The 22,956-nt window shown below is 41.4% G+C and overlaps 1 protein-coding gene across 9 annotated transcripts in view; it reads left to right on the top strand.

The window, feature by feature from the left end:
* Positions 1-22,956, top strand: part of LNX2 (ligand of numb-protein X 2) — an 80,961-nt gene that overhangs the window by 41,256 nt on the left and 16,749 nt on the right. For 5 of the 9 annotated variants that reach the window (XM_070409415.1, XM_070409416.1, XM_070409414.1 and 2 more), the window contains 3 exons: positions 4,359-4,873; positions 21,289-21,536; positions 22,695-22,894. In XM_070409415.1, the coding sequence (XP_070265516.1) occupies positions 4,470-4,873; positions 21,289-21,536; positions 22,695-22,894 (852 nt within the window). In that variant the 5' untranslated portion in view covers positions 4,359-4,469. Of the gene's footprint in view, positions 1-3,122; positions 3,154-4,358; positions 4,874-21,288; positions 21,537-22,694; positions 22,895-22,956 lie in introns of those variants that run through there. The other 4 variants (XM_070409421.1, XM_070409418.1, XM_070409419.1 and 1 more) reach the window with 2 other exon arrangements.

The raw sequence follows: 22,956 nt of genomic DNA on the forward strand, positions 1-22,956 counted from the left end.
CCTCTGCATCTTAGTATTTCACTTCCGCGCTGCGCCTCCTCTGAGTCTCGGTATGGAATTTTCCACTCAGCCAGCCTTCCTGTGGTTCTGGGTGATGTCCGTTTCGTCTTTTAGTTGTATTTTTGAAGTGGTTGTGCGAGGCAGCAATCTCCGGTGTTTACCTATGCCGCCATCTTGGTTTTCTCCCTGAATGAATTCTTTTTCACAGTCTTAGGTGTTTGGCCTAATTCTGTACCTCTACAGATAGGTCCTGGTCAGATTCACATGCTTGCTGCATTGGGGTGGTGTTCTCTGAGTATGTGACTTCTGTACAAGTTATTTATGGAGATAGGGAATTTCCTATAATAGGAAGTTCCTATTTTCTTTTATTCCCTTCCTCTGGAATCTTCTTGGTCTAATTAGTCCCCTTTTAACATTTCACAAGCTATGTTACTGAAATCTGTCACTTTTGAGAAAGTTTAATACAGATACTTTTGATTTGGCATCTGAAGAAAATATTCATGCCAAGAGATCATGAAGATCTTTATTCTCCACCCATGTCATGCTCCCACCATTAAACTATAGGAGCCCTGCAAACACATGCAAACAAGTGATTGCTAACCCACAGCAGTGCGGGGCATACTGACTGTAGTAGTAAATGGTGGTGTAAGGGACGGAATGAGTAATTATGTTTGGGTTTGATCAGAAGGCACTTCTTAGCATAGGGTTTGCCTGAGCTGGCCATTAAATGTGGGTGGGAATTCTGCAGATCAAAAAGGTAGGCAAGGACATTCCAGGCATAAGGAATAGCATGATTGAGGTTTGGTGTAGCCAAAGCATGGAATGTGTAGAACTGTGTTCAGTAAATGAAACTAAAGGAGCCAGTTTTGAAGATTTAAGTGCCAGTCTTTCATTTTGTAGAAGCAATTGGAGGCTACAGAAAAGTATTTATCAGTGGGTTTTGGATGCTAGTGCTGTGAAGGACAAAGAGGAGAGGACCAAGACTGAAAACCTTTGAGTGACTACCAAACAAGCAAGTGCAACAGGCCTAATCTAAGCATAGTGGTGGGGATGGAGGAAGAGGAAGCATAAGTAACATATTCCAGAGTAGAGTCAATAGGAACTTAGTGACTGGGTATGGGGAATGAGGCAAAAGTGAGAAAAAGAAACAAAGGAGTTTCTGGTTCTAGTTATAGGACACTGGAGTAGTACAGAAGTGCCATAGAAAGTGCAGTAATAGAGTCATTGAGAGGGAAATAATGATGACATAGGTTTTGAAATAAATGTGAGTCAGATATATTGGAACTGGGACAATTATTTAACAGTTGGGAGAAAAATAAAGTTAAATCTATTCTCATACTGCATATCAATCAGAAGAGAGTGATAATCACTTTTTTAAAACTACACATATGAAGAAAATAGAGGCAAATCTTTATCTTTTCTTTTTATAGTGGAGGGAATATAAGTAGAGGAAGAATTTTTGGACAGGAATGTGAATGTGTTCAATTACATGAAAATTGACTTCTTTGTGCCAGTAGGCAAACAGGAGGCTTGGGAAAAATAATTATAGTAATACTAGAGGCCTGGTGCATGAATTCGTGTACCAGTGGGGTCCCTTGGCTTGGCCTGTGGGGTCGGACCAAAACTGGCTCTCCGACACCCCCGAAGGGTCCCGGATTGTGAGAGGGTGCAGGCTAGGCCAAGGGACCCCACCGGTGCACAATCAGGGCCAGGGAGAGACACGGGGGGTTGGCCAGCCAGGGAGGGGCAACGGGAAGGCTCCAGGGCATGTCCGGCCCCTCTCGCTCAGTCCTAATCAGCTACACCCCAGCAGCAAGCTAACCTACCAGTCAGAGCATCTGCCCCCTGGTGATCAGTGCATGTCATAGTGACTGGTCGACCGGTCGACTGTCTGCCACCTGGTGGTCAGTGCACATCATAGTGAGTAGTTGAGTGGCCTTAGCATATCATTAGCATATTATGCTTTGATTGGTTGAATGGCTGACCAGACACTTAGCATATTAGGGTTTTATTATATAGGATGATAAAGATAAAAGGTTATCTTAATACTAGAGACCCGGTGTACGAAATTGTTGCACGGGTGTGGTGCCTAGGCCTGGCTGGCAATCGAAGTGTGAGCATCTGGTGTGGAAGGTCAGGTCCCAGCCAACCTCTGGGCCCTGGGCAGCACCAGGGCCCCTAGGCCCCCGTGTATCCCCCTCTGCCTAAGTTACGGCACCTGAGTTCCCATATGGAGGTGCGGTGAGCGCGGCCGGATGCTGCGGGCCTGGGCGCAGCATGGGCCTCTGGGCTGCCGGTGGCGCCGCATGGAAGCCAGGCGGGCAGCACGCTCTCTCCAGGCCGGCCTCGCAGACATGCTCCTGCACAAACCCACGGGGAGCCCGACCAGCCCCTGCGGTCCCAGCGGTTGCAGCCTGGCTTACCCTGTTCTATTAACCCTGTTCTTTGCCTCAGAGGTCTTGATCTGCTCCATATTCCCTGAATATATGTGTACTCTCAAGCTCCTGTGACTTAGCATTAATCCTACCAGACCTGAGGCCCTGAACCTAACTGTCCCCTATACCTGGGCTCCTGAGCATTAAAGAGAAAAAACCAACATGATATAGGAAAATGTTAGTTACATGCAAACAAGTGGTTAGAATAAGATGGAACTTGAAGACATTGTAGAAAATAGGTCTACCTTTAATCTACCTTTCATCTAGCGCCAATATTCCACCTTTGTGTAGAAATTACTGAAAAATCGGTACAGCGGTCTGGTAGGGTTAAGATGCCCTTGTCCATTTTTCTCTTGGGTTAATGCTTCCTGTCACAACCCAGCAGTGCGTATTTTTTCTCCTTTTGAAAGTATTTCTGGCCTCAAAACTAAACTAAATTAGATGCCAGTTCTTCTCCCTTTTCTCTATGTCCACATAGCATCCTGAGCATAACTTTCTCAGAGTACTTATTACATTGAATTTTAATAGTGGGTTTGCTTAACTGTCCTCTCCCTACTTCTCTGCCCTTGTCCAATGTTTGGCACATACTAGACACTGTAAATATGAACAGAAAAATGAATAGAGACGGCTGCTGCCTTTAGTGTTGAATTTTAACCCCTGGTGCTCCAGCGGCAGGAATCTGGAAACTTCACCTAAGGGGAGCCTACACTAAATTGGGGTAGGCTGTTTTAAGAGTATTGTGTTGGAGGGGATGTGTGCGTGTACACACATCCGCACACACGTGCATGCGCGCACACGCACACTCTGCTGCTGCTGCCCTGAGCAAGCCAGGACAAATGGAATAATTGAATAATATGAGGTGGAATTGAAATTTTTTTTTTTTAATATATTTTACTGATTTTTTACAGAGAGGAAGAGAGAAGGATAGAGAGTTAGAAACATCGATGAGAGAGAAACATCGATCAGCTGCCTCCTGCACACTCCCCACTGGGGATGTGCCCACAACCAAGGTACATGCCCTTGACCGGAATCGAACCTGGGACCCTTGAGTCCACAGGCTGACGCTCTATCCACTGAACCAAATCGGTTAGGGCAGAATTGAAATTTATAACATTATTTGTTTAATTGAATTACATAAGGATTTTTTTTTTAATGGCATTAAATAGCATTGTATTTTATAACGGTTGCATATATGCTATGAATATTTATCTTTGTATAATCTATGTTATATAGAGAGAGAATATTCAAATCATAGGTATTTTGAAATCCATTTCTCCCCAAACATAGTGTGGAGCAAAGGCCATTTTTTAAACATACACTGAATTATCTTTGAAACTACATTTAGAGATGCAATCTTTGATGTTGTCTTACAAATGCATAAAACCAGTCAGTAGCAAAGAACCATGATTGGGATTGCCCGTGCAAATGTATTATGTAGTATACCTCAAATTAGATTATATACTCTGTAGATTAATGGTCTTTAAAACAATCATTGAGCAGTGAGGTAGTTGTGGATTTCAGTTAGTAAATAAAACAAATTGATTGTTTCTTATGCCATGTCATATAGTATATGACATCTTTGCTTTTAATCACAATTTTTTTTTTTTTACTGAGAACTTGGCGGTGTAATTCATTCTTACCCAACTAGCAAATTAATATCATTTTTATGTTTTATGACTAATTTGTTACCTGTTCTAAATGTTACTGTGATTTCTTTTTAATATTTTTTACTGTTTTTGAAAATGTATAATATTTTTCAATTACAGTTGACATTCTACTTCACCATCTTTACTCTAAGTCCAACATGACCTAAATTTTAATATTTTACTAAAAAATAAGTTAACTGGTAATATTATATTAATACTTTTAGCCTCTCTTGGTGGGTGTTAATTATTTTTTGTTTGTTTTTTTTTGTTAATCTAGAAACCCTTTGTTTTAGTCAGATACATCACTAACTATTAAAGGAAACCAGACCTGAAGTGGAAGTAGAAATCTAATGTATGAATATACAGAAACTGCTTCAGTTGATTCAAAATGGGAACAACAAGTGATGAGATGGTATCGGTGGAACACACCTCCTCGTCCTTCAATCCTCTGTGTTTTGAATGTGGTCAGCAGCACTGGACAAGAGAAAATCACTTGTATAATTACCAGAATGAAGTGGATGATGACCTGGTCTGCCATATTTGCCTGCAGCCTCTGTTGCAGCCATTAGATACCCCCTGTGGACACACATTCTGCTGCAAGTGCCTCAGAAACTTCTTACAAGAGAAAGATTTCTGTCCATTGGACAGAAAAAGACTTCACTTTAAGTTGTGTAAGAAGTCTAGTATTCTAGTTCATAAACTTCTGGACAAATTATTAGTTGCATGTCCTTTTTCTTCAGTGTGCCAAGATGTAATGCAGCGCTGTGATCTGGAGGCACATCTTAAAAACAGGTAAGTAAAAAATATGAAAGAAAGAAAAGTGACTCTAGGTTTTTAAAATGGCTGTTCAAAAAATTGATTAAAAGACTACAAAGGCATCAATAAGTAAATGGACAAATAAAATATAAGAGATACAAAAATGAGTAAGTTGTATAGAATATCAGTATTTATAAAAAAAAAACATGAATACAAAAACTATGGTGAAGTACCATTGTATACCTGTTAATATTTTTGCTGGTAAAATATGAAGCTGCTATATTTATTTATATGGGTAGCAGGATATAATGATAGACTCTTTTTCAAGACATTTAGAAAACTGTAAATGTAAATATCCTTTTATCCAGATAATCCAAAAAAAGGAAAGATTGTATATAAGGGTGTTCATTGCAACATTGTGCATTGTTCAGTAAATTAAACTCAATCTAATTAACAGTAGAGGAAGAGTTAAAATTACAATAGTACATAAACTCAGTGGGATATTATGTAGCCAATGAAAATGATAGATTTGTTGTATCATTGAAAATGGTACATATGATTTTATTTGCCCAAGGTCTTATAAAGATTCTGTGTTCGGCCCTGGTCTGGTGGTGTATTGGTTGGAGCATTGTCCCATATTCCAAAAGGTTGCAGGCTCAATCCCCAGTCAGGGCACATATGGGAGGCAACTGATTGATGTTTCTCTCCCCACCTCTCCACTTCCTCTCTCTAAAAATCAATAAACATATCCTTGGGTGAGGGGTATTTTTTTAAAAAAGAAAAGATTCTGCATTTAGGGACTAGTCTGAATAAGAACTAGGGGTTGGAAATTTTAAAACATTTAGGTTTTAATTTTGTCCTAATAAAAACTTTTTTAAAGGTTAGGTAATTTAGTTAGCTGATTATTTAGTGAGATTTATAATTTTTCTTTGGTAAATTCTTGATCTTTATACCCTTAGGAAGGAATAAAATGCATCTCATGTCTTAAGTAAGTGGAATCACATAAAGTGACAGAAAAAAATGTATTCATTTCTAAATTTAAGTCACTTGTGTAGTGTAAAGCTGGAATAATTTTAAGTTATGTGAAAACAATGTATAGTACAATACAGGGTAGGGCAGAAGTAGGTTTACAGTTGTTTGTATGGAAAATAATACAATAATCTATCTCTTATATAAAAGGCCTGTGGCTGTCACAGCATAACGCCATCATGACCAAATGAGCAGCGACTCTCGTGGCGAGTGGGGCAGGGCGGGGCGGGAGCTATTAGCGGCAGAGAGCTACAAGCGGCGGAGAGCTATGAGCGGCGGAGGGCAGGGCACCAAGCTGCTAGCAGCAGAGAACTAGGAGCGGCCAAGGGCAGGGTGGCCAGCTGAGGCAAGTGGAAGTGAGCTACTTGTGCATGATTTTGTGCACACTGGGCCTCTAGTATTTATAAAAAGCCAGCGACCAGAACACCATAATGACCAGAACGACTGATCACTATGACGCCCACTGCGGCCAGCAAACGGGCCCAATCGGGAGGTGGGGCCAGCCAGCCAACCTTTAGTGGCCCCTCCCTCCAGCCAGCCCTGCCCCTGATTGGCCTCTCCCACCCTGATTAAAGGCGGGGCAGCTGGCCAACCCCCCCCCCCCCCCCCACCATGGCCCTTCCCCCCAGCCGGCCCCACTCTCCATGAGCCACCACCACCCTGATTGGCCCGCAGCCCCCGCCACCCAGCCGGCCCCGTTCCTGATTGCCCCCCCCCCCACCCCAATAGGGGGTAGGGTCGGCCAGCCAACCTCCTGCAGCCCTTCCCCCCACCCACCCCATCCCAGGTCGGCCCCCCTACCCCAATCAGGGGCAGGGCCAACTGGCCAACCGCCTTCAGCCCCTCCTCCTGGCCAGCCCCACCCCCGTTGGGTCCCCACCACCCCGATCGGCCCACGGCCTTTCCCCCCAGCCAGCTCCATCCTCGATCAGCCCCCCCATTCCAATCAGGGGCAGGGCCAGCCAGCCAACCACCAATGGCCCCTCCCCCAGGCCACTGGCCCCCAATCTGCTCTTCCACCCCATTTAGCGCAGCCAGCCAACCCACCACCCACAGCCCCTCCCCACCTCCGGCCCCACCCCTGATCAGCCCCCACCACCCCGATCAGCTTGTGGCCCCTCTCCCCAGACACCTCTGCCCCCTATAGTCCCCCACACACCAATTGGGGGTGGGGCTGGCCGTCCAACCTCCCACTGCCCCTCCCTGGCCTCTGACCCCCGATCAGCCCCCCAACTCCAATTGGGGGCGGGGCCTGCCGGCCAATCGCCCATGGCCCTCCTCCCAGCCGGCCCTGCCCTGATTGGGCCCCAACCAGGGCAGGCCAGCCGGTCAACCTCCCACTGTCTCCTCCTCCCAATAGGCCTGACCGTAATTCACCCTGATTGGGGCTGGGCCAGCCAGACCCCACCCACGCATGAATTTGTGCACTGGGCCTCTAGTTAATCTATATCTCTCTATATAAAAAGCCAGGGGCCATCGCATCTGAAACAACCGAACAGACGACCAAACAGGCTTGAGTGGGGCAACCAAGCCGGCAGTGGGGTTAGTGAGGGACAACCAAACGACTGAGCAGCAAGCTGCATGGGGCGACCAGGCTGGCAGGGGCATTAGTGAGGGATGACCAAGTGACTGAGCAGCAGGCTGCCTCGGGTGACCAGGCCGGCAGGGGGGTCAGTAAGGGACAACCATGTTGGCGGGGGGGGGCAGTTGGGGGCAACCAGGCTGGCAGGGGGGTGCATTTGAGGGTGACCAGGTTGTCAGGGGGGCAGTTGGGGGCGACCAGGCCAGCGGGGGGAGGGGGGCAGTTAGGGGCGATCAGATCAGCAGGCAGAGGTGGTTAGGGGTGATCAGGCTGGCAGGGGGGCCAGTTAGTGGTGATCAGGTAGGCAGGCAGGTGAGCGATTAGGAGCCAGCAGTCCTGGATTGTGAGAGGGATGTCCGACTGCCGGTTTAGGGATCGGGCCTAAACTGGCAGTCGGACATTCCCCGAGGGGTCCCGGATTGGAGAGGGTGCAGGCTGGGCTGAGGGGACGCCCCCCCCCCCACCCCCCCGTCCCGTGCATGAATTTTGTGCACCGGGCTTCTAGTAAATAATAATACAAGAATAAACTGTTTCATGTACTTAAAACTATAAACCTACTTTTGCCTTACCTTCTAGAGTAGATTTAGAAATAGTATAAATCTGGCATACTAGTAGAATAGCTTGTCATTATATTCACACATAAAATCATAGAATTTTAAGATATTAATCTAATCTCCTCACTTTATAAATCAGGAAACTGGGTCACAAATATAGAGTGCTAGTTAATATAGTTAGACTAAAACTTCCATATTCTTCTTTCCCATTCTAATATGCCATCTGACTTTTCCACAGGTTAAATCATGTTCTCTACTGCTATGTGGTAGTAAATGTTTTCTACCCATGGGAGTATACATGTTCATTCTGTTCCTAATATCAGTGTTATAAAATGATTGCACCCTTTAGAAATAATTTGAAAAATGAGAAAGAATGTTATTTTTAACATATCAGAAACATGAAGATTTATTACTTAAATCTAAGCTGTATTAAAAACAGGTTAAGAAAAAGTGTAGGATAGTTATATAAGCTTTTAAAAACGCTGTAGCCTTAGTTTTTTGTGCATCTTCAGTCTACAAAAGGCAGGGAACCCGAACATGGTAACAGACCTCCTGGAAATAGACACCAAACTTTTTAATATGCTAGTCTGGGTCAGGCCTAGGTACAGCGGAGGTTAAAGAATATGTTAGGATTGTCTTATTTCTCTCAGTAGAACTGTTCTTTTTCGGGAATTGGTTCTTTTGTAGTTCTTTTATGAACATCAGTTGTGGGATATTAGAGGAACTAAGCAGAGTCTCAATTCAGTTACTAATTATTTTGATAGCAGTGAGATAAAAATTTCACATTGTTAGTAAATTTTTTAAAAATATGTTAAAATTGTTAGTAAATTTTTTTTAAATATAAATTTTTTTTAAAACATATTTTGAGTGTTGATTTCAGAAAGAGGAAGGGAGAGGGAGAGATAGAAACATCAATGATGAGAGAGAATCACCAATTGGTTGCCTCCTGCACGCCCCCTACTGGAGATTGAGCCTACAACCAGCATGTGCCCTGAACAGGAATCTCCTGGTTCATAGGTTGATGCTCATCTACTGACCCACACTGGTCAGGAAACGTTGTTAGAAATATTCACTTACCTATAATATGTACAATAATTTAATACAGGCATACCTCGTTTTATTGCGTGTTGCTTTATTGTGCTTTACACATGCTGCAGGGTTTTTTGTTTTTACAAATTGAAGGCAAATCCTCCACCAGCAAAACGATTACAACTCACTTTATTGTGAGACTTGCTTTATTGTGGTGGTCTGTAACCGAACCCACATATCTCTGAGGTCTGCCTGTGTATAGTTGAAGTATTGCAAACTCTTCTTTCATTTATAGGTAGATAAAGTGCAAGCAGTTATGTCTAGTTTAAAGTTCTATTTTCCAGTGTGCTTATTAATATTTGAGCTACTAATGTAATAATTTCCAAAGTGTCTTAGGCCTATATTGTGAAAGATAATTTGAAAAATATGTCCTTTTGTAATGGTGGGTGACTTGATTGATATAAACACCTAAGAGTAACTATTAATTATTAAAAATAAAAAATGGTAAATTATAAAATAGAATTTTTATATCCCATTTGAACAGATGTGTGATTAACAGCCTGAGTAGTTTCTCAATTAAAAATGTTGAAATTCAGCCCTAGCTAGTTTGGCTCAGTGGATAGAGTGTTGGCCTGCGGACCGAAGGGTTCTGGGTTCAATTCCAGTCAAGGGCACATACCTCAGTTGCAGGTTCCTCCCTGGCCCAGGCCTTGGTCGGGCTTGTGCAGGAGGCAACCAATTGATGTGTTTCTCTCACACCAATATTTCTCTGTCTTTCCCTCTCTCTTCCACTCTCTCTAAAAATCAATGGAAAAATATCTTCAGGTGAGGATTAAAAATAAATAAATAAGTTGAAATTTAAGTAGAAATGGTTATTATCCAACACTCAGTACTAAATAATATTTAGTTCATTTGTTCATTCAGTAAATATTATCTACTATGTGCCAGATACTGTTAGTTGTTAAGCAGTCTCTGTAAACGATGGCAGGTTAGAGCCTACTTCTGGGTTGTAAATTCTTTGAAGGCAAGAACCATGTCTTTAGCAGTCTTTGAATTCCCTTGTGCAAAGTTGACACTCACCTCATGTTTGTCCAGTTAAATTTTTACTTATGTTCTGGTTATCCATTGCTGAGAAACTAACCACCCCAAATACAGTGACATAAAACAAGTATTTGGTTCTGCTCATGAATTCTGTGAGTCAGAGATTCAGACAGGGCGCCACAGCTATGGCTTGTCTTTGTTACGTTAGTATATCTAGGCCACAGCTTGGAAGAACTGAAGGACAGGTACTGCAACAGTTGGAACTGGAGAAGCTACTTCCAAGATGTCTTCTTTATTCGCATCTGGCACCTTGATGGAGATAACCAGCAGCACGGCTCAGCTAGGACTTGTCAGCTGCAGAGCCTAAAGGTAGCCTCTCCAGCATGGTGGCCTCACTGTATGTCAAGTTCTTACATGATGCTCAGTGTTCCAGTGAATAAGGCAGAAGCTGCATGGCCTTGTATGATTTAGCCTTGAAGCCACACACCATCTCTACTCTATTTGAAGCAGTCCTCCTAGATGCAAGAAGAGGCTTCAATTTGTGATGATAGCCATGTTTTAAAACTAACACACAGTAGTAACAAAAGTGATGTCATGAGGCACAGAATAAGATTATGACTGAGGCTCATCTCTGAAAACCTCTCACTCATTTGTTAGGAATTGATGTTTCATTGAAATGAGTAGAATTTTAGCCCTGACCAGTGTGGCCCATTGGATAGAACGTTGTCCCATGCACCAAAGGCTCATGGGTTCAGTTCCTGGTCAAGGGCACATACCTGGGTTGCAGGTTCAATCCCCAGCCCCTGTTCAGGGTGAGTGTGGAAGACAACCAATCGATGTGTCTCTCTCACATTGTTTCTCTTCCTCTCTCTCTTTCTCTCTCTCTCTCTCTCTCTCTCTCTCTCTCTCTCTCTTTCTCTCTCTCTTTCTCTCTCTCTCATATATATATATATATCTGCCTCCCACTCTTTTCTCTCTAAAAATCAATGGAATATGCATAGAATTTTATCACCAGCGAGTGATTCATTGTATAAAAGTTATGATATCATGTATCTTTGTTCTTGAATTTTTAGGATTTGGCCCACTGACTTTTCAGCTACAACTAAAAGTAAAATATTTATGAAAGATGAATGTGTTTTTAAATAAAATTACTAGTTATTAACAGATTATATTTAGTAAAACAATGAAGAATTTTAAGACATGAAAAAGTGCCCATCTTTGAAAGGAGACTTAAAGCTTTTAAGAAATATTCTGTATATTGTACTAAGCATATTACATTTTAGTAATTCCTTTGTGAAATTCTGCCAAACACCATCAACTATAAAACATCCCTCCTCCCCTGCTTTACCCCTCACTCCTGCCTCACCCTCAACAGTTTAACATGTAAAGCTTATAGGAATTGTAAATATTTTTTTGTTGTTAAATTGAGCATTGTGTCTAGTTTATGACAAGGTTCAGGACCACTTTATTTTCCTCTTTAAAAATCGTAACAATTTAACAGTCTGGTAAAAAGTGTGTACACTATAGAGAAAACCTCTAAAGAAGTCTTTTTCCATGCTGAGACCTAGGTCATCAAATGGTGTTTTTGTTTGTTTGTGTTTTGTTAATTCTTACCCTAGGATATTTTTCTATTGATATTTTTAGAGAGAGTTCAAGGGAAGTAGGGATGGGGGAGAGAGAGAGAGAGAAACATCAATGTGTGAGAAACACATCAATTGGTTGCCTCCCACACGCTCCTCCACTGGGACCAGGGATGAACCTGCAACCCAAGTACATGCCCTTGACTAGGAACCCAACCAGGGACCCTTCAGTGCATGGGCCAATGCTCTATCTACTGAGCCACAATAGCCAGGATTCATCCAATGGTTTTGAAGCCTTTATGGGTCAGGATAGGCTGAGGCAAGATTGCTCTTTTACTTTCACATTTTAGCTTGGAAGAAAGTTTGAGTTTGGCACATTTTTAAAAATATATTTTTATTGATTTCATAGAGGAAGGGAGAGAGAGAGATAGAAAACATTAATGATGAGAGAGAATCATTGACTGGCTTCATCCTGCACGCCCCTCACTGGGGATCAAGGCCATAACCCAGGCATGTGTCCTTGACCCTTCAATCTCAGGCCGAAGCTCTATCCACTGAGCCAAACCAGCTCGGGTGAGTTTGGCACATTCTTACCAGCATTCTTTTCTCATATATAATGTAAAAAACAGATAGGTATATTTGCAAATCATGTATCTGATAAGAGTCTAGTATCCAGACTTATATATAGAGTTCTTACAGTTAATAAAAAGTCAAATCATTCAGTTTTTTTGTTGTTTGTTTATTGTTTATCCTCACCTGAGGATATATTTTCCATTGATTTTTTTAGAGAAAGTGGGAAGGAGGCGGGGAGAGAGAAAGAAACATTGATGTAAGAGAGACACATTGATTGGTTGCCTCCTGTACATGCCTTGTCTGGGGGCTGGAGATCGAACCTGCAACCCAGGTACATAACTTTGACTTGGAATGGAATCCACAACCCTTCGGTGCTTGGCCAACACTCTAACTGTCCAGGGCTCAAGTCATTCAATTTTAAGTGGACAAAGTGTCTGAATAGATATTTCTCCAAGGATATTTGAATGGCCAATAAGCACATGAACAAATGTTCAAAATTATTAGTCTATTTTTATAATGGGGGCGGGGGGTTTCCCCTTAGCCCAGCCTGCACTCTCTCCAATCTGGGACCCCTTGGGGGATGTCCGACTGCCGGTTTAGGCCCGATCCCGGGAATTGGGCCTAAACCTAGGCAGTCGTACATCCCTCTCACAATCCTGGACCGCTGGCTCCTAATCGCTCACCTACCTGCCTGCCTGGTGGTCCCAAACTGCCCCCCCCCCCCGCCCCCGCCAGCCTGATCACCCCTCACTGCCTCTGTGTGCCGGACTGATCGCCCCTAACTGCTCTCCCTGCCGGCCTGGTCACCCCCAACTGCCCCCTCCCTGCTGGCCTGGTCATTCCTAACTGTCCCCCCCCCCCCCCCGCCAGCCTGGTCACTCCTTACTGCCCCCCCTGCCAACCTGGTTGCACCCAAGTGCCCCCCCCCTCCAGCCTAGTCATCCCTCACTGCCCTCCCTGCCAGCCTAATCGCCCCCAACTGCCCCCCCTGCCAGTCTGGTAACCCCCAACTGCATCCCCCCACCGGCCTGCCTGCCCCTAACTGCCCCGGCCGCCCCTAACTGCCCCCCCCCCCACCAGCCTGGTCACCTCTTACTGTCCCCCCTTGCTGGCCTGGTCACCCCCAACTGCCCCTCTCTGCTGGCCTGGTTGCTCCTAACTGCCCCCCCTGTTGGCCTGGTCACTCCCAACTGCCCCCCTTGCCAGGCTGGTTGCCCCTCACGGCCCCCCCTGCCGGCCTGGTTGCCCCACGCAGCCTGCTTGTTCAGTCATTTGGTCTTCCCCACTAACCCCCCTGCTGGCCTGGTTGCCCCATGCAGCCTGCTTGTTCAGTCGTTTGGTAGTCTCTCACTAACCCCCCTGCCAGCCTGGTTGTAGGCAGCCATCTTGTGAGGGTGTGAGGGTTAATTTGCATATTATCTCTTTATTATATAGGATTGCTGTGTTTTTGTCAGTTGCTAGCATTTTATGTATATTCTGGTTATAGACCCTTATTACATACACAGTTTTTAAATATTTTCTCGCAATCTATCCATTGTCTTTTCACTTTCCTACGTCCTTTCAAGGACAAATACGTTTAATTTTTATGAAGTTCAGTTTATCTATTTTTCTTTGTTTCCTTGGCTTGGTGTCATATCTAAGAAACCATTGCCTACTCCAAGGTCACGAAGATTTACACCTAACACTTTTTTAGTTATAGCTCTTATATTTCGGTTTTTGATCCATTTTAAATTGTGATTGGAGAACATGCTATGTACAACTCAATCCTTTCCATTTTATTGAAGCTCTTTTTTATGGCCTAGCACATGGTCTATCCTGGAAAATGCTTCATGTCTACTCAAGAAGAATGTGTATTCCACTCTTGATGGGTGAAGTGTTCTATAGATATCTGTTAGGTTAGTCTATTTTTTCTTGTTTTTATACCTAGTTGTTGTATCTATTATTGAAAGTAGAAATCTTAGATTACTATTGTTGAATTATTTATTTTAATTTTATAATTTTTTAAAAAATATTTTTATTGATTTCAGAGACGGAGAGAGATAGAAACATCAATGATGAGAGAGAACCATTGATTGGCTGCCTCCTACACACCCCTTAATGGGGATCAAGCCCACAACCCAGGTATGTGCCCCAACCAGGAATTGAACCAGGACCTCCTGGTTCATAGGTCGACGCTCAACCACCAAGCCACGCCAGCCGGGCAATTCTATAATTTTTGCTTCATGTACTTAGGGATATGTTGTGGTTATGTTTATAGTTGTCATAACTTGTTAATAAATTGAACCTTTCATATTGTAAAATGTTCTTTTCACTAGAAATAATTTTTGTCTTAAAATCTATTGTGTCTGAAATTAGTATACCTACATAGTCCTCTTTAAGATACTATTTGCGCCCTAGCCGGTTTGGTTCAGTGGATAGAGTGTAGGCCTATGGACTGAAGGGTCCTGGGTTCAATTCCAGTCAAGGGCACATGCCCAGGTTGTGGGCTCAATCCACAGTAAGGGGTGTGCAGGATGCAGCCAATCAATGATTCTCTCTCATCATTGATGTTTCTATCTTTCTCTCCCTCTCCCTTTCTCTTTGAAATCAATAGAAATATATATATTTTAAAAGATACTATTTGCATGGTGTATCTTTGTTTCTCCTTTTAATTTTTACCTATTTGTGTCTTTGAATCTGATGTGTGTCTCTTATAGTCAGTATATAGTTGATCATGTTTTCTTTTTAATCTGTTCTGCCAATCACTGACTTTTGATTGGAGTGTTTAATTTGTTTACATTTGATATAATTACTGATAAGGTAAGATTTATGTCTGCCACTTTGCTACTTTCTGTATCTCATTTTTATTTATCTGTTCCTCCAATTTTTCCCTCTTACGTTAAATAGATATTTTCTAGTATGTCATTTTAATTCTTTTGTCATTTCTGTTCATATATATACAGTTTTTAATTTATTCCAGAGAGAGAGAAAGAAACATAGATGTGTGTGATAAAACACCAATCAGTTGCCTCCCGCATCCACCACCACCACCACCACCACCACCACCACCACCACCAGGGATCAAACTCATAACTTAGGTATGTGTCCTGCCTGGGAATCAAACCCTCCGGACCTTTTGGTATATGGGGCAATGCTCCAACCAACTGTGTGTGTGTGTGTGTGTGTGTATGTGTGTATATATATATATATATATATATATATATATATATATATATATATACTTGTTTTGTTTTGTTAGTGGTTGTGCTAGGGATTACAATTAACATTGTAATTTATAACAGTCTAGTTCAGATTAATACCAATTTAATTTCACTGGTATATAAAAATTCATATATAGCTCCATTCCTTCCTCCTGCCTATGTGCTGTTATAGTTATACAAATTACATCTTTATGCATTATATGCCTATCAAAACAGAATTATAATATTACTTTTTGTGGTTGTCTTTTAAACCAGATAGGACAAAAGAAGAGCTATTAAAAAATACTTTTATGCTGTTTCCATATTTATCTATGTGACTTTCATCAGTGCTATTTATTTTTTCATGTGGATTGTGTTGCTGTCTAAATACCTTTCATATCAATCTGAAAGACTTTAGTATTTCTTGTATGGCAGATCTGCTAGTAACAAAATATTTGTTTTTGTTTATCTGGAAATGTCTTCAGTTCTCCTGTTTTTGAAGGATAGTTTTGCTGGATATAGACTCCTTGGTTGAAAGTCTTGTGATTTTGTTGTTGTGTTTTCTTTTTCTTTTTAGCTGTTCGATTATGTCATCCATGCCTTCTGGTTTCCATGGTTTCTGAAGAGAAATCAGCCGCCAATCTTATTGAGAGTCACTTCTATGTAATGAGATATTTCTCTCTTGCTGCTTTCAAGATTCATGATACTTGGGAAGATTTTGGTCATTTCGTGTTTAAATATTCTTTCTGCCCCTTTCTCTCTGACTTCTTGTGGCATTCCCATTATACATATCTAATATTTTTTATAGTGTCTCACAGGTTCTTGAGACTCTGTCCATTCTTTTATTTGTTTTTTCTTTCTATTCCTCAGACTGGTAATCTCAATTGACCTAACTTCAAGTTCACCAATTCTTTTCTTCTGCCTGTTCAGATCTGCTGTGAGTTCTTCATTTCATTTATTCATTTTTTAAATACAGCATTTCTATTTGGTTTTTATTATAACTTATATTTCTGTATTGATATTTTTATTTGGTAAAACAATCTGATATTTTCCTTAGGTTTTTAGACATGGTTTCTTTGTTCTTTGAACACTTTTATAATATTTTATTTAAGTCATTGTTGTGATAAGGCAAATGTCTGGGACAGTTACTGTTGACTGCTATTTTTCCTGTGTAGGGGCCATACTCATTTGTTTCTTTGGATGTTTTAAAAAAATTTTATTGAACACTTGACATTTTAAATAATGTAATATAGAAGCTCTGGAAATCAGATTCTTCTTCCTTTTTCAGGATTTGTTTTTGCTGTTTGTTGTCTGTTTGTTCAGTGACATTTCTAAACTAATTCTTCAAAATCTTTGCTCAGGTTATGGCCAGCTAATGGTCAGACAGATAATTCCTTAAATGCCTGTAACCAATAAATTTCCCAGTCTTTCTGAGGGACTCTGTGTTCATTGTGGGGCACATCTTCAACACTCAGGCAATAGACAATTCCTCCTTAGCCTTCATTGCTGGTTTTCACAAAATGTCAGGATCAGCCAGAAGTGAGAGCTCAGTGCCTTTTCAGTTATTTCAGATGCATGCACACAGCCTGGACATGTCAAAACCCCTATGGAAATTTCTATCCCTAGTGTTAAAAAACAACAGCAACACTTTTGGTTAGCCTTTTTTGCCCTCCTTAGGCAGCCACAATCTTAAACAGTTGCCTCTGATTTTTTCCCCAATGAATGCCCCCAGTGTAAAGTTTGACTTTACTGGGTGAGCTCCAAGTCAGGTTAGTTAAAAGACATCCTTGTGAGTGGGGTCTTTCAGGGAACCAACAGGTCAATTAATGACAATTATCAAGAAATGGGGCTTTGAAAGCATGCCAGTCTACCCTTCCAACTGTGATTATGGACATTTGTTTTTCCAGGCTCCTATGGAGCTAAGGAGATGGGGACGGAAACGGGGCAAGTTCAAATGCCATAGAGCTCACTGTTTGTACTGAAATTTAGCCATTTTTCTTTAATAAATGCACTTTGGCTTGCTACCGAACTTTGGCTAATTTCAAGATCTCAGAAATAGTTGGGTCTAACAGTTTTTGCCAGTGTTCACATTGCTTTATGAAAGAGAGGCTTTTCAGGTATCCTTAACCTACCATTTTCACTGGCATCACTTGAATTTATTTTTGCATATTTTAACCCATAACTATTTTTATCATTTTTCTTTTTTGAAAATATATTTGTATTGATGTCAGAGAGGGAGAGGGAGAGAGAGAGAGAGAGAAACATCAATGATGAGAGACAATCATCGATCAACTGCTTCCTACACATCCCACAGTGGGGACCAAGCCCGCAACCTGCATGTGCCTTGACCAGGAATCGAACTGTGACTTTCTGGTTCATCAGTTGATGCTCAACCACTGAGCCACGCAGGCCGGGCTCATTTTTCTTGTTTCTAAGATGCTCATATTATTTGAGTTTCATTAAGTACTTGTCATTGTGCTGGCACTTACCATGTATCAAGTTTTATTTCACTTCTAACCATGCATTGTTTTATTTTACTTCTATTACAGCTGCCCCACCACCGACACTAATACTGCTACTAATAAGATCGTGTATGCTGTTACACTGTATATTTCCTAATGTGAATCATTGTTATATAGGGGAATGATGCCACTATATTATAAGTTTTACGTAATTTTTTCTCCATAAGAAGAGCCAGACTAATGGGAATGGAAGTATAACCTTCAGCAGGAAAGGAGGAAGTTCCTCATTTTGGCTCTGGTTGCTGTAAGAGCTTTTTGATTTTATTTTTAAAATTTAAAAAACATACCTGCAATAGAGCTCCCTCCCTAGGAAGGAAGGTACATACCATAAAAGTCGATCTATTTTTAAAGCGTACACGTTAGTAGTTTTTATTATATTCATGGAAGTATGCAGTCATCATTACAAATTTTTAGACCATTTCAACACTCCAAAAAGAAAACTCATCCCCATTAGCAGCCATTCCAATTCCCAGGTGTACAGATTTTGCATGGTCTTTCTCATTTCTCTTACTTAAGCCCTGTAATTCTTAGTGTTTTGTAGATGCTTGTATTAAGGTAGCAGAAATGCTGGCATTATAGTTTGGGCTTTTGCCCTCAGCATCAAAGTATTCTTTCTGAGGTCACCATGACTTTTTTAATGCTTAATCAAACTAATGCTTTTGATCTTTATCTTATTTGTCCCTTGTGTGGCATTTGTGTTATTGGCCACTTTTTCTTTGGTGACACTCTTGTCTCCCTTGATTACGTACTTTGAAGTCTTGCTCTCCTTGTCTCCTCTCATCTAGTTCTTTCTTAATCTACTCATCTGTCCCATCTTATTTAAATACTAGAGGTCCAGTGCACTAAATTTGTGCACAGGTAGGGTCCCTAGGCCTGGCCGGCGGTCAAGGCTGATCTGTGGGGTAACCGGCAGGGTGATGGGGGGGCGGGGGCCGCTGGCACCCGCCTTGGCCAGCCTGGCACTGCCTGCTTGCCAGCCCCATCCCTTGCTTGCACCGCCTTGAGAGCAATTGGGGGACCGAGCTGACCCGCTCACCAGCTGGCCCCAACCCCCAATCGCCCCACTGCTGCCATTGGTCACCTCACTCTGCAGGGCGACCAGTGGGGCAATAGGGGGGTGGCGCCAGCCCACTTGCCAGCTGGCCCCACCTCCTGCCACTGCCCACTCTCCGGCTGGCTCTGCCCCCTGCCGCCGCCTGTTGCCTCCCTTTACAGGCTACCAGCAGGATGATATGGGGGGCCCTGCTGGCACCCACCTTGGCTGGCCTGGGGCGTGCGGGTTGGGGGCAGCTCCTGCATTGAGTGTCTGCCCCCTGGTGGTCAGTGTGTGTCATAGCGACCGGTCATTCTGCCATTTGGTCAATTTGCATATTAGGCTTTTATTATATAGGATGGGTATTCTCAAAGGTTCTCTCTGTAGCCTTCTCCAGTGCTGGCTAAGATCACTCTTTCATATTTTCACATATTTTAAAGTATCTTTATTTAGTTCCTATTAGCAATTTGCTGCCCCATTGGGAATTTAAGTATACTTGTTTCTTTACCTCTCTAACAACTTTAGATTATCTTTTTAAAATTTTTTTTTTAAATATTTTATTGATTTTTTACAGAGAGGAAGGGAGAGGGATAGAGAGTTAGAAACATCGATCAGCTGCCTCCTGCACACCCCCTACTGGGGATGTGCCCGCAACCAAGGTACATGCCCTCGACCGGAATCGAACCTGGGACCTTTCAGTCCGCAGGCCAATGCTCTATCCACTGAGCCAAACCAGTCAGGGCAGATTATCTTTTTAAAATTTATTTTTCATTTTTAACAACAATAAGGATAGGCTTTGTAGTTATTTAGTTTGTAGGAGTTTTTTGTTTGTTAGCTGAGCTAATTCCCAGTGTTCACATTCTGTTTGTATTTCCCTTTCCTAGTCCATGTTTTTCATTGAAGACTAGCTATTGCCCATGTATAAATTTGTGTATGATATACATTTTGGAACTTAAATGTTTATCTGTTTAGTCACAAATATTTTTTATGATCCAGTTTTGTCTCAATTTTTTATTGAAGAAAATATTTTTAAATGCATTTCTAATTAAATCTACTTACAAAAGTAGTTTTTCAGTGATACAATTTTCAAACTTATTTGTCAAGTCCTTGTAGGAACATTCCCTAGGGTGCTGCACAGCAGTGCAGTAGGGAAAGTCAGTCATCTTCTTAATGAGAGGAATAGAAAATAACTAGTGGGAGAAAGTTGGGTAAAAACTTCCTAATGATTCTTTTCAAGAACTTGAAATCCAGTACTTCAATCTTTAGTTCATGAGGGAAATTTTATTTCTTAATACTTAAGAGATAGCTTTCCATTTTAATTTAATTTAATCCTATACTTAATTTTTATCAAAATGCTACATTTTTAAACAATATTGTCATTGAATGAAGATCTACGATCCTAGACATAAAATTGTGTCCCTGCTTACCCCAATATGAAAATACATGGTGTCTGAGTCATGTTGGGCTGTAGGGATGTGCATCTAGCTCTCCACTAATCCCCTTTCCTTCTCCCACTCTTCAAACTGGGTATTAGTCATGTTCTCCAGTAAACGGGTCAGATGGAAAAGACACTTCTAATATCTGTGTAAAACTTTATTTAAATGTTTAAACAAGCACCTTGTGCCCTTTTGTTTGCTTAAATAAATAAAATCAAACAAGTTAATAGTTCTTATTTCTTAGTGCTTATGTAAGTTTCCCAAGTACTTGGAATATATGTTTAACTTAGATAGCATAACTGTAATTCCACTATTGCAATTCTAATTTTACAAACTAGGAGATATGTTTTCTTTATTTCCTTCCATGTCTATTATACTAGTAAAGTTATTTGGGCCTTTGCTCTGTTTTCCTGCAAAGTGTAAACCTTCAAATGTTTTGCTATCATTACTGAGTAAATGTGTGACATCGGCCGTGAGAGTGCAGAGGCATATGGGCATTAAGGTCTAAGCGCTAATTTCCAGTTCTGTACTTAAGTCAGTAAACCTGTAGAAAGGGTTGTACTCAGAATTTCAGAATAATTCTTGCAGTATTGAGACAGCTATACTGTATACTATACTGTTGTATATGTTTCTGGTACTAATATATGCTCAAATTTTTATTGAAACATTCTTTGAGATATATACCACACCATTGTTTATGCTGATGCCTTGTTTTAAATTCACTATGTGGAGTGGTAAGAACTTACTTCAAGTGGAATTATGTACCCATATGGGTACCTCTAGGTGCTTTATGCAACAGAAGCCACTGCCATTCTTTTGTTGTGGTACGAGCCATTAATCACTTTTTTCCCCCTTTCAAATAATCTGGAAACCACCTAATATTCTCTTTCTAGATGTCCTGGAGCTTCTCATCAGAGAGTTGCCCTAGAGAGAAGGAAAACCAGTAAAACTCAGACAGAGATTGAGAATGAAAATGGAACCACTATAATAGATCTCCCAAGTACCCTATCGCCCGAAACGGACTGCTCAGGGACAGGCACAGTGCCCGCCGAACGGAACTTGACCTCTGCCTCTCTTCCTGTATGGACTGAGGAGCCTGGCCTGGACAACCCTGCCTTCGAGGAGAGCACCATTGCTGATAGTATGTGCTAGTACCTCTTTCTTTTTATGTTTTCAAATCAGACATTTACTTCCTTCCTACTTCACCCTCCAATTTTCTCAACATGCATTTTTTTCCTCTTAAAAGAAATAATTTTATTGAGATAGGGTGTAATCACCCTAAGTCTATAATTTGAACAATTGGCATTTTAGAAACAGAACATGACCTTTACCCTGGAGGAAGATGCCCCCACCCTCTTCTGTTGTAGTTCATGAATTCGATAGTCATTAATTAACAGCTTCTTCTTGTTTGCTCCTATGTTCAGAGTTTGTTGCTTCTTGTCTAAGAAATCAGTAACATCAAGAATGACAAAACTAATACCTTGGATTAAGTGCTTACTCTGTGGCAGGTCCTGTGCCAAGCACTTCACATAAATTAACTGATTAAGTGCTTGTTACAGTATTAAGGGATTTTTTTTTAATGGTGAGAAAATTGAGTCTTGAGAGATTAATTGGTCAAGCCCATACTGCCAAGAAATGGCTGGATATCTGTCTCTAAGGCCACACTTGTGACTACTGCACTCTGCTGTCAGCCACTAATCTGACTGTACAACCGACTAGGAGCAAACAGAAAGCCTGTAGTCCTAGATATTGGGCATATTTCGTAGTTGGCCCTAGGTATTTACTCTTAAATATGATTTTCCCTTAAAAATTTCAAATTTTACTAAACATTTCCAATTTTCCCTGCCACAGCTATAACTTTTTTCATCTCCCAAGGCTCAACACCCACCTCTTAGAGGTGATGTGATTACTCTCTCAGCATCTATGGCGATTACATACCACAAAGTTAGTCTTTTCCTTAAACTGCCTTGCATGTTCACAGATGTTAATGGTTCAGACTTTCTCTTATAGTTAGGACAAGATGACTGTCTTTTAATATTTCTTTATCAGATCATTGTGTCTTCCCTAGTGATCTGATACATAGTAGCTATTTGTTGGTTATATACTGATCACCTTTGAAAGAGGAAATGTTTAGATAATCTTAACGTATAGATATTTTTTGTCACTATCTTTTTCTTATCCAGTGGTATTACTAGTTTTTAATCATATATTAACATAAGATGATTTATTTACCTGAAGAACATCAAAATATGAAACATTTATTTTCTTTCTCTTTTCTTTCTCATTTTTAACTTCGCAGCCACACAACAGCCACCTAGTTTACCAGAAGGTGAAATCACCACGATTGAAATTCACCGATCTAATCCTTACATTCAGTTAGGAATTAGCGTTGTGGGTGGCAATGAAACACCACTGATTAACATCGTTATCCAGGAAGTCTATCGGGATGGGATAATTGCCAGAGATGGAAGGCTCCTTGCTGGAGACCAGATTCTTCAGGTATCAATTTTAATTCTGTTAATTTGTATCATTTTGCTCTTATTCATAAATTTAAAACTTGA

Source organism: Myotis yumanensis, unplaced genomic scaffold (assembly GCF_028538775.1).
Source record: "Myotis yumanensis isolate MYYU_CA2020_CCGP unplaced genomic scaffold, mMyoYum1.0.hap1 SCAF_3, whole genome shotgun sequence".
Classification (NCBI taxonomy): domain Eukaryota; kingdom Metazoa; phylum Chordata; class Mammalia; order Chiroptera; family Vespertilionidae; genus Myotis; species Myotis yumanensis.